This window comes from Antrostomus carolinensis, unplaced genomic scaffold, assembly GCF_000700745.2.
Source record: "Antrostomus carolinensis isolate BGI_N321 unplaced genomic scaffold, ASM70074v2 scaffold9477, whole genome shotgun sequence".
Classification (NCBI taxonomy): domain Eukaryota; kingdom Metazoa; phylum Chordata; class Aves; order Caprimulgiformes; family Caprimulgidae; genus Antrostomus; species Antrostomus carolinensis.
This window is the reverse complement of record NW_010326596.1, coordinates 1,045-13,037: the sequence shown is the minus strand read 5'-3', so window position 1 is coordinate 13,037 and position 11,993 is coordinate 1,045. Positions and strand designations below refer to the sequence as shown.

The window sequence follows — 11,993 nt, the reverse complement described above, 5'->3', positions numbered from 1 at the left end:
TCCGCCCGCCCCTTCCCCGCAGAGCTGGCCGGGATGTACAAGAACGAAGGGAACGAGTACTTCAGGGAGCGGGACTACCGGAGAGCCGCCATCGCCTACAGCGAGGGGCTGAGGAGGAGCTGCGGGGACCCCGAGCTGCGCGCCGTGCTGCACACCAACCGAGGGGCCGCACAGTTCCACCTGGGTAAGGGCACCTGGGCACCCCGGGCAGGGCCGGGAAGGGGCTCTGCCCTCCGGAGCGGCTTTTCCTCTTTTCCTCCCCATTTTGGATTTTCTTTCTGAGTTGGTTTCCCTTGGCCAGCGCTGGGCTGCAGCCAAACACAGCCGTTCTCTCACTCCACCCCCCCAGGGGACAGGGGAGAGAACTGGGGGGCAAGGGTGAGGAGGCTCGTAGGGTGAGATAAGGACAATTTAATAATGGAAATAAAATAAAACTTAAAATAATAACAATCATTATCATAATAGTTGTAAAATATGCAAATGAGTGATACACCGTGCAATTGCTCACTACCCACTGACCAAGTCCACTCTGTTCCCAAATAACAGTCCTGGGGGAGTGACAATCCCAAATCGAAACCGCAATCCCGGGAGAGCCAGAGCCCGAGCAAAAGTAAGAGAGAGACAAAGAGGGAGAGACCCTCATTAATATGCTAGACATGACATGATATGATGTGGAATATCCCTTTGGCAGAGCCAAATGTCAGTTTAGCTTATTAATTTTAATATTCCTCGCCCCCTTAGATCTTGTACTTGGAAACTAACAAAACACAGAGTCCTTCAATTCCAGTGACAAAAGTGAAAACACTGGTATGTTACCAAAACTTCTCTTATACCAAATCCCATGCTGAGACCAAACCACAGCACTGTTCTAGCTATTAAAAAGAAACCCATCTCTGTCCCAGCTAAAAACCAGGATGCTTTTTCTTTACTTTTTGTGTGATGCAGCATACTGAATAGCTTATGAGAAAAAGACACCTTGAACCCTAAGGTCCTGGCTCACTTCAGAGCACAGCTGTGTGCAGGGTTTGTCCTCTGTTCATTGCAACTATTACCAGGCTCTGGAAGACGGCAAAGCAGGATGATTGGAACTACAAGGGGATGTCCTGTACTCAAAAATTCATTGCAACTATTACCAGGCTCTGGAAGAGGGCAAAACCAGTGGCTGTTGATGCTGAACAGATTCACAGGGTGATTGGAACTACAGGGGGATGTCCAGTCCTCAAAAATCTGTTGAAGCTACACACTTGCCTGGCCATGTCCTCCTTGAGCTACTACCCGTGGTACCAACAGCATCCATGCAGCAGGGAGGGTGTTCATGGCTTTTAGTGCTGTTGGGGGATGGTTTGCTCACAGACATGTTACTTACCTCTCCCCTGTCTGATGGGTTCCTGTCCTTTCACTTCTTGCTCTTCATTTGCTCTTTCTTCCTTCACTCACAGTGATTATAAAAACAGTGAATTACAGAGTCTCCACGTGAGCTGTTTTGTCACCTTGAGATCTGCTTGGATTTTAAATGTAAACGAAAGGTTCTGAGTGGTGTTGCTTGCTTTGTAGGTAACTACCGTTCTGCTCTCAACGATGCCATCCAAGCGAAAAAGCTAAAGCCCACCCATCTCAAAGCAATCATAAGAGGTGAGAGTTACGGCACGTGTTACCGCGGGGGGTACAGCTTTGCATGTGTTGGTTTTACTTATCATATTGTTATTGTCAAAGCCCTGGATCAGACTGTTGGTGGATGTTGCTTTGTTTCCCTGCCTGTTCTGTGTGTTAAATACCTGTTTATAAAACTTAAATTATTGTGAGTGTGCATTCATACTGCAAAATATTGTGAGTGTGCATTGGCTTCAGGACAGCATTCATTTCAGAAAATTAAAGCAGTTACCGCCCCAGATCTCTTCTCTTGTTCTGTTATTGCTGTTTCTCCTGAAGCAGAGCTCTGCATTTTGCGTTGGATTTTCAGTCAAAACACTACCTTTTTCCTCTTTGCTCTGCAGCTTCTATGTCTTTCAGAGAGACATTGGACCTGTTTCTGTAGAGCACAGCGTAACTTTTACTGTTTTCCACAATACTGCTTTTTGATTTTTGGTTTTTATTTTTTTTCCTCAGCATTTCTCACTTCATGGAAATCAACACTTTATTTTTCCTTATGAGACAAATACTGCTGTGTTAATGATAATGATAAATTCTTGCTTGTAGCAGACACTTCTGACATCGTGCTGCTGCTGATTTCTGTGACTAGGTGAGCAAATGATACAAGGACTGCTGAAATATTTTACATTTTTTTTCTCAGCTGACCTACTGGAGGTCTACGATGGAACGTGACCCTGCAAGACAATAGCGTGTGCTGCTGTGTGTGCCTCTTGAAAGCTCTAGGGCTAATGCTGTCTTTATAACCACCACTTTGTGTAGTAGTTGTATATTGACTTCCAATACTAGAAACTTAAAATCTTAATCCTTCCAGGAGCTCTCTGTCACATGGAGCTAAAGAATTTCTCTGAAGCAATAGCATGGTGTGAGGAGGGCTTGCGAATAGATTCAAAAGAGAAAAAGCTTGTGGAAATGAGAGCTAAAGCTGACAAATTGAAGGTAAATATGAAGGCAGCCTGGCATCTACAATGCTGGTCGCCTGCTTTGTGTCAAGAAGCTTTTTGGGGTCCTTGGTTGAAGAGTGCTACCTCTGCACAAGTTTCTGTTTAGTCTGAGATCCCCAGACAGAATTGAGTGGTGGTTCCGTGTAGTGTGTGTTCTTGAGATGAGTAGGGGAAGGAGCTGGAGGGGACCCTTCTGGAGATCTGAAGTGATTTCTGTGCTCCTTGGCAGGGTAGGGCAGTGATGGGCATTGACTTGCTGTGTGTGACCGTGGTGCAACCTTTTCTTACCTGTAGCGAGCTGAGGAGCGGGACGCAAGGAAAGCAAAGGTGATGGAGAAGAAAGGACAGCATGAAAAGGAAACTCTGCTTGCAGCAATAAAGGTGGGTCGGTGCGGTGAGGGGGTTTGGTTTTGTGTGATTTGTTTTTTGGTTTTTGGGGTGGTTTTTTTAAGAGCTCTCTTGTTTGTCTCTAAGAGGTTGTTTGCATACACAGGCTTTTGAGGGCTAGAGCCAAAAAAAAGGAGTTAAAACCATGAGTCTCCTTATCTGCGTGGTTCTAGCCCCAGCTCCCAGGTTTCCATATTTCAGGTAACAACTAAAGCAAAATACAAACCCAGTGTTAGGAGATGGACTAAGCAGCCAAGAGAGCGCTCTGGCTGCTGGGCTGTGGCATCACTCTGCCCAATGAACCTTGCTTTCTTTGCTGCCTGTGGGTGTTACTTCAGTGGAAGGATAGAAGATGACCAGCTAGTAGGATGGAGAGAGAATCAATCCTGAATCCTCTCCTTCCTCAGCAGATGTTCAGACTATGTTAGAATATTTTGGGCTGTTAAGTAAAATCTGATCCCCTCTTCTGCAGTTGTCTTTCCAAAGAAAAGAGCTGAGCTTTCTTCAGTTTTCTGAAAGAGTGGATATTCTTGGGAGCTGGTGCATGTAGTTGCACCCTGAAATTATGCCTGCTAGATCCCAAAAAACAGGATTTCAGATGCATCCCTTTCCCCACGTTTCCTCGGGCTCTTCTCCCAGCATGTGGGCTCCTCTGGATTCCCACCTCTGCTCAGCCATTCTTTGAGGAGTCTGGGAGTCTGGCTGAGGTTCTGGATTCTACTGGGAAGACCAGTCACCTGAGTCTGATACTGTAGGAAGGCTTTTGATGGCATATTTCAGAGCTGTTTCATTAATAAGAATGACACAGTTTGTCCTTTTATTGACTGTTAATTTTTTTGCTCCTATTCTCCCCACCATACCTGTTTGCTTTTTGATTGTTTGGGTTTTTTTCCTTCCTCCCCTCCAGGAAAGAAATATCAAGCTAGTTCTTGAGCCTGCAAATGAAGAAGAGGAAATATCAGATGGCCTAGCTGAGATATCCTTAGATGGATTCCACTCTGACAATGCCACAGGGGCAAAGGTGCACTTAGATGCTGATGGCAACCTGAACTGGCCGGTCCTCTTTCTGTACCCTGAGCATGAGCAGACAGACTTCATTGCAGCTTTTCACGAGAACTCCAGGTAGAGGCACTGTCAGCAGCATTCTTGCATGCAGAGGTGTTGGAGTGGATGAGAACAGACAGCAAGTGAAACATTGCCATGCTAATGAAGTCTCTCCAGATTTCTAATCTCATATCTGACCCTGCTTTTGAGCAGGAGGTTGCACTAGATGACCTCCTGAGGTCCTTTCCAACCTGAATTCTATGATTTACGAATATCACTTTAAAATCTGAGGGCTGAAATCTCAACATTACCTAAATTTATAGCACAAAGAAACACATCGTATCTAATCAGTGTAATGAAGGGGGCTGACAGTGCAAACTTAGACCAGTGACAAGGAATACCAGTGACCCATCTGCATGCCTGGATTTTAGAGGTTCGTTAAGGTACTGTTCTGAAGCCCTCCAAATATGGGGTCTCAGAGAGAGGATTAAACTTTAAAATTATAAAAAGCTTCCAAAAGGAACCTCTCATAACCACCAGCAGCCCCATCGTTTCCTCAGGACAGCTGACTGAAGTGCTGCAGACCTTTGAGACTATAAAAAAAGTGACTGGCAAGGTGGGAATTCCACTTTCCCTGATGTTAACTTCAGTTTCTGATCTTTCAATGTTAAACAAACTTGGAATTTGCAACTTTTTTGGGGGGACAGATACATATTCCTTAGATCTACTAATAAGTTTAGTATTTAAAATTGCAGTGCAAGCAGATTAGTAAAGTTGTGGTTCTTACACAGTAGTGTTCACTACACCTTTTCATGACCAAAGGAAGTGAAAATGGGTTCTTAGAACAAATTCACCACCAGCTAATTTAGCCTGAAGGACCAAAATAAACAAGCCTCTGACACATGAGTGTGTTCTGAGCACTCTGATCTGATGAAGTGTGGTGCTGGTGGGACCATTTAGAAAGAAAATCAATTCTAGACGAAATGGAGGGTGTTTATTTTGACATCTTTTTCACTGTGAAAGTGAAAAGCTAAAAATACTTTGCTGTTGCACTGCTCAAGTTCGAAGCCAATAGCGTGACTTACAACAGGGTCTTGGTCTCACTGGGAAAGGAGTGACTTTGGAGGGAAGAAACTATTAGTGATCTAAACTTACTTTCAGACCTATTGTCTAATTTGCTAATGTACTTTTGCCATCATTCAAATGCGACTGTACAAATTACTGAAGCTGAACACTTCATCTAAGCTGACCAAGTGTATTTTGGCTTTTAGGTTTATTGATCATTTAATGGTGATGTTTGCTGAGTTACCTCCTTGGGATTTAGAAAGAAAATACCTTCCCAGCAATCTTGAGGTGAGAAGTTTGACTTTCCTTCTATATCAGGGTTGTTGTGTTGTGGGTTTGTTTTTTTTCTGGAGTGAGAGAATACACAGCTTTCAGTGTCCAAAAGCAATGGCATTGTTACCTGTTTACTGTGCACAGATGTGAAATAAGGATTTGGAGAGCTATGTTCGCTTATAAACTCAAACATTTTCCACGTGTGCTGACACAGACACAGAATTCATTAATGAAAATGAAAGTTCTGTCTTCCACTTACATTGTATTTGATAGAAAGTCATTATAAGGCATTGCTTAGATGCCCCTCTTTGTAATGATAATTAAGATTTAGACCATCAAGCTGGTAGGCTGCCTGCTTTTCTAACTGCATTGTTGTGAAGTTGCTCAATACGAATGAGAAAATACTGTTTTTTAAAAAAAGGTTATTTTCAGATCTAACTGGTGGTGCCTAAACACTCAATCCCATCAAGACAATATATGTCTGTTAAGACTTTAGCACATGTGGGATGCGAGTTGGTTGTGGCTACGGCAGGTTTGGAGAACTTGTCTGAAACTGTATGTAGAAGGATACAGGTGTTTATTTTTCATTTGCCACTTCAGTGTCACATGCAACAGGCAACAGTGAGCAGACAGGTCCAAAAGGACAGTGGCTCTGTACTTTACCAGATTGAAAACTTGAATTATAGCTCCATGTGTATGTACAGGCTAAGGTGCAGTTACTGGATTTGAATCTCTTAAATCTACTCTTTATTTTGTTTAAATGTCTTTAAACCTACTCAGTTTAGCTCACACCATTGCTGCTTTTCACCTGTTAAAAAGCAGCCCTTAGATTTTGAATGCTTCTCTGTAAAGCACAGGAACAGCCAGTGTATTTTGCCTTCCTGCTGCCACTGCCCTAAGAAGCTAAGCTGGTTTATACAGGGAAGATTTTTGGGTTTACACAAAACATTTTCTGTGTTACTGAAATTAGCATCTGACACAGTTGGTTCAAGGTCCAGAAGTCTGATAAATCTCTAACAGATACTGGACTTTCAACATCTTAGTAGTTTGCCTATCTTAAGTATTTAATAACCCTCCCATTATTTTTTTTTCAGCTCTATTTTGAAGATGAAGAAAGAGCAGAAATGTACAAGCTGAACCCAGAACACACGTTGCTACAAGTGCTGCAGCACCAAAGGTGAGGCTCTACCTGTTCATGTCCAGAGAGAGGACAGAGGCAAAATGTGTGAGCTTTGGGCTTGCAGTGCAGTTTGGTTTCTGATTTAATAGTCCTAACTCTTGGATTTTAATAGATAGTCCTAACTCTTCTCTGATTTAATAGTCCTAATTCTTGAAGGTGTGAAGCAGTGGCACCACATGGATTTTGTGCCTGGCTTTAGCGAGTTGCTGTTGGTTTGGGTTTTTCCTCCCCCCAAAAAAAAATGAACAACTTTTTCCAGGGCTGGATGGAGATAGGAAAGGGAGTTGGGCTACACACAAGCAGCAGCACAAAAGGGCTGTTTCAGTTCCCATCCACACAGTACTGCTTAAAAAAAAAAGAAAAAAAAAAAAGGGGGAAAAAAAACCAGCAGAGCAGCAGAGTATAAAGAGCATGTTGAAGGTTAACAATGCTCTCACTGTTATAAATGCTGTGTGAGCAACCCCCCCGCAGCATGCAGCACAGTTTCACTCTGAAACTGACTTTAAACTGTTGTGCAGTTATTTAGAGAGAAGAATTTGCTGTTCGTGAAGCCAAAAATTTATTGTAAAGCCCGTGCTATTAACTTACACCATCTTGTAGCTGGCTGGAGGAAGCCTGCTGCACAGCACTATGGCTTGGTCTGTCACGGTGGGAGCAGAGCTCCAGGTCTGCTGCCGCAGGCTGCGGCTGAACTGTCACTCCATAAAACTCAGCAGCATGCATAAGCCCTCAGGTTTCAGGGCAGCTGTAAAAGAAACCTCCTTCCAGAGGGAGAAGAACAGCTGTTTTAATTAGAAGTAGCTGTTGGGAGAAGAATTGATTCATAAAACACTCTGCCTTGGATGTGTGTAGTCCTGGCTACGACTCTGCTAATCGGCAAAAAAGAAAAAGCTTGTTGTTGGCCTCGGAGAGGTCAGTCTTCATTGAGCTGGGTGGAGGTTGCTCACTTTGCATGACACTTGGCCAGTGACAAGGAAGCCAAAGGACTCCTTTTAATCTTCACAGGTATTTTGTAAAGTCTGGGACCCCAACGGTTTTGGCATTTGTAAAGGGTTCTCCTTTCTCCAAGAAGTACTTCTCTGGCAAGAAGGTGCATCGACTATAATGAGCAAGAGTGAAACAAGAGGAGTCCTGTTCAAGAAGCTGCTGTTTGTTATCCCAGCTGCAGGCTGCAAACTTCTGCTTGAACAAAAATACCTTGCACGCTTCAGGGGAAAAATAAGCCTGGCACACAGGGAAACTTCCAGGAAGGCAGCATAGGAGAACAAAGGGCTTACAAGAGGGGATTATTTGTTTAAAAAGAAATCCAGCTGGCTTGCAGAAGGTCTCCTCCATGACGGGCTGCATGTGGTTTTGAAATAAACCTGAAGCAGTGCCAAACACTGGCTGCAGTTTTGAAGCAACAGCAGCTGGGAATGTACTTATTTACCTGTGAAAAATGACTGATTTCCTGGGAGGTGGGCTGTAGTTGCTGGGGTTTAACAGCAGTGGGCTGGGGAGATACCTGCCTGTTGCAGCAGGGTGGATGCAGTCGGATTCCTGCCTGGGGTGAAGCAGCTGCTGGTTTTCCACCGCTTGGCTCTGCTGCTGGCCAGGGTAAAGCAGAGCTCTTTATTCAGAGCGGTGTGTTTTACTGACCCTTTTGCTTCCTTACTGATTGTCCTATCTAACCTGGAAATAAACATGTCTATTTTAAGTAGACTGACTTCTGCCTAGTAAATGAAACCATTTTTCTCACCTTATGAAATACTACAAGAGAATGATTAACAGTAATTCTAAACATAACCTTATCCACTGCGCTAAGTGGTAAAGCCAAGGTCTTCTGCACTTCTGTATTAGCTTTCAGCAATTAATTAGAAGTAATTCTAAATCTCTCATTTCTCTCTCTTCTGCCATCTCTGTGATTGCAGAAATACACTGCAGTTTTAGACACATATAGCACATGGGGCATTAAAAAGCTGTTCAGCCATAAACACTTCTGCTTAGATCATGGAGGATTTTTCTCGCTCCAGAGCTGGATTCAGACAGCTCTGAAGAAAGCATTTCCATTTCACTATTCCTAAATTTCTGCACCATGCACAAATACAGTTAAAAGCATCTCCATCTGAGGATGCAGAAATTTAATCTCCAAAGCTTAGGGTTATTTTTCCAGCAAGTTTGGCTTCCTTTTCCCAGAGCGTTGGTTCTGGCCGGCCAGCCCTTGCCTCGCTGCCTCCTGCTCTCAGAGGGCAGAGATTCGGGCAGCCACATAGTACAAGCTGAAGCTGTTGCAGGCGATGCAGCAGAGGTTGCAGAGGGAGGACAGAGCATGGTAGAGGGTGAGCTGCTGGGACAGCTGCCTGTAGCTGGGGTTGGAGGCACGCAGCTGCTTGCAGGACTGGCTGGTGAACAGCCCGACCTCCTGGCCGAGGCCGTGGCTGCGCTCCACAAGGTGCATGTCTGCCTGGATGTCGGAGGTGACCTGCCCGAACCACTGCGTGTTCAGCACAGAAGCAGCGACGCAAACAAAGAAGACGATGATCTGCAGGGGAGCAACACCGGCCGTGAACACCTTGCACACGTGGTGGGTTAAATTTCTCCCCCAGCCCCTCTTACACACAAGGCTGGCTGCAATCTGGATGCTAAATGGTTTCCTTTAACCAGAGCCGTGTGTGAACCTCGTCATCGCTTGCAAACCAGCCTCAGTGGAGCAGAGTGGAGCAGAACCCTGCTGGGGAAGGGGTTTGGGCTACAGCCAGCTCGTGTTTTAAAGCGAGGGAATACCTGTGTCGTTTGTTCATCGCTGAGCAGCTCACTGGGGTGGTACATGGCAAAGAGAGTCAGGTTGAGGAAGGCACAAGCAGAACCGATGTGGAAGTAGCAGGGGGAGAGCTCGCGCTGGATGAAGCCGTAGGTGTGGCGAGGGAGGCGGCTGCCCATCACGAACCCTGTAAGGGGGGAGAACAGGTAGGTCCCAGGGCAAAGCCCCCTCCCCTGGGGCTGAGAGCCACAGCAGCATGCACAAACCACAACCTACCAGCCACGAAGGTCACCCAGATCTGCATTCCCCAGGAGGTGGAGAGGAGAACCAGGTGCAGCAGTTTGATGGTGTTGGAGGGCTCTGTGTCAGTCATCATGGTGTCCTGGCTGGGGATGGTGTCCTGTCCTGGTCCCTCCATGTCAGCCAAGCCACCCCAAAATTCAGTCCCCAGCTGCCTGCTTATTCAGGAAGAGCTTTGGAGCTGGCACAGCCCCTTCCCAGCCCCACCACCACACACCAGACCAGGCTGCAAACCCAGTTCTCAGACCCCTTGTATCCTGGGGGCAGGGCACTGCGTCAGCACCTGGTAACTGGCCGTTTTGGGTGGACTTTTGGTAAAGTCCAGCCAAAGCCCCTGCTGACCCCTGGCAGCAGGAACAAGCAGAAAGTCAATAAAAAGGGGAAAAGCAAAAACCCTGATGAATACACCTGCCCGTGCTGTGGCCATCAAAGAGCCCTCTTGGCCAGGGAGAATTCCTCTTGTTTAAAACCAGCAACAGCTTCTGCACACTTAAACCAAAAAGCCTGGGGGCTTGAAGAAGCAGGGCTGGCTCCAGGCTCACCCCGCTGCCCCAGACCCCACGCTGGCACAAGCATAAGAGCTCGGGCAGTGGCGGGGAGAAGGAGGCTGTGAAGGAGCTGCCAGCTCCGCTACAAGGAAATTAATTAAAACAAAGCTTATGGGAGCAGCCCATCAATTCTGCCGCCTGCTTTATTCCTCCTCCTCCTCCTCTCGGCCAGCCATCCCGGGGTGTGAATTACAGCAGGGATAGCCTTGAGAGAGATGCTGCCATCTAATTACATCCCACTCCCCCTGCAAAACTGATACGTATATGCTGTGGTTTTATATATCAAATTTGATGTATTTATTTAGGTATCTATAAAATCGGCTCCTTGAAGCATTCTTGTGATGGTAGCATCACGTACTGGAGAAGGTGCTCGGATCCCACCTGGAGTGCTGGCCTGTAAATCCCCAGAAATCTTCATGATCTTTCCTTTGCCAAAAGCTTCTTGGCATTTCTGGGCGCTGGGGACAGCCAGCACCGAGCCCTGCTGCTCCCGGGGTCCCAGATCTGCCTTCCCAAATCATTTCCCTCCACACAGGAGTTAGCAGCCGAGAGCAGCCAGGCAGCTGGGTGCTTTTGTGCGAAGAAGCTGCAGCCAGGAGGGTTGTTCAGAGCAGGAGGTAACACCCTGCAGGGATTTCTTCTTTTTTTTTATGGGGAAAAGAAAAAAAGTGTTTGATTGCTACCTTGGCCCTAGAGTGGTGCATTTGGTGGGGGGGACAAATAGGGGCTCTGGGAAAGGCTGATAAGGGCAAGCTGCTCCCAATAGGCTCCAGTGCACCCACCAGTGGGTCCCTCCTCTCCAGGGAGCTGGCTGTGGGATGAGGTGGTTGGAGATGGGGGCTCCAGGGATTCTCCAAGCCAGCCAGTCTGGCTCTCCACACTGCTATGCCTGAGGCCAGCAGATGCTGCAGGACTGCAGGTTTTCTCCCAGGTGCACTGTCCTGGTTTTTAGCTGGGACAGAGCTGGGTTTCTTTTTAGTAGTTAGAACAGCTCTGTGGTTTGGTTTCAGCTGGGATTTGATATGAGAGAAACGCTGAGAACACACCAGTGTTTGCATTTGTCGCTGGAAGTGAAGGACTTTTTGTTCTGTCAGTCGACAAGAGCAACATCTAAGGGGGTGAGGAATATTTCAATTAATGAGCTAAATTGGCATTTGGCTCTGCCAAGGGGATATTCCAGATCGTATCCCATCATGTCCAGTATATCAGTGAGGGGCTCTTCCTCTCTTGCTCTCTCTGGCTTTCGCTCGGGCTCTGGCTCTCCCGGGATTGCGGTTTCGGTTCGGGGTTGTCGCTCCTTCGGGATCGTTATCTGGGATCGGGCCGGGCTTGGTCGGTGGGTGGTGAGCAATGGCACTGGGTGTCACTCATTTGTGTATTTGATTCATCTTATTATTATCATTCTTATTTTAATATCATTCTTATTTTAAGTTTTCTTTTATTTCCATTATGAAACTGTTCTTCTCTCACCCTATGAGTCTCCTCACCCTTGCTCCCCAATTCTGTCCCCTATCCCTGTGCAGGGGCAGTGAGCGAGCGGCTGCGTTTGGCTGCAGCCCAGTGAAACCCCCACATGCACATAAACCCCAAGATGCCTCACCCCGCTGCAGCTCTCTGTCATGCCCCCAAACTGCTCCCACTCCATCACTCTTCACCCCCAGGGTCCCAGCCAGGCTGGGGCGAGGGCTGACCCTGGCCCCACAGCAGGAAAAAGCACAATTCCTGAGGAGAAGGGGAGGACAGGGAAAGTTTAATGCTCAGACAAATACATCATTCCCTGCACTTCATCAAGCAGCAGCAGTTTCTAATGGTCAGTTTAAAGGATGGCTCGCATCCTGGTGATAAAAAGGCAGAATTGCTCCAAG

The 11,993-nt window shown here is 46.5% G+C and overlaps 2 protein-coding genes across 2 annotated transcripts; one reads left to right on the top strand and one right to left on the bottom strand.

Annotated features, from left to right (window-relative positions):
• Positions 1–18: 18 nt before the first annotated feature.
• On the top strand, positions 19–8,056 carry TTC4 (tetratricopeptide repeat domain 4; the record flags this gene model as incomplete). The annotated part of the gene is made up of 8 exons (XM_010171628.1): positions 19–184; positions 1,555–1,632; positions 2,462–2,586; positions 2,886–2,972; positions 3,886–4,100; positions 5,294–5,375; positions 6,455–6,537; positions 7,546–8,056. Coding segments are annotated over 8 exons (936 nt in total), but the record flags the coding sequence as incomplete, so codon positions are not given.
• A 705-nt stretch (positions 8,057–8,761) lies between these two features.
• Positions 8,762–9,698, bottom strand: TMEM205 (transmembrane protein 205). Its single transcript, XM_010171627.2, has 3 exons — positions 9,557–9,698; positions 9,304–9,467; positions 8,762–9,061 (listed from the first exon to the last, which is right to left on the bottom strand). The coding sequence occupies exons 1-3, from the start codon at positions 9,696–9,698 to the stop codon at positions 8,762–8,764; spliced, it is 606 nt and encodes a 201-aa protein (XP_010169929.2).
• Between the last annotated feature and the right edge of the window lie 2,295 nt (positions 9,699–11,993).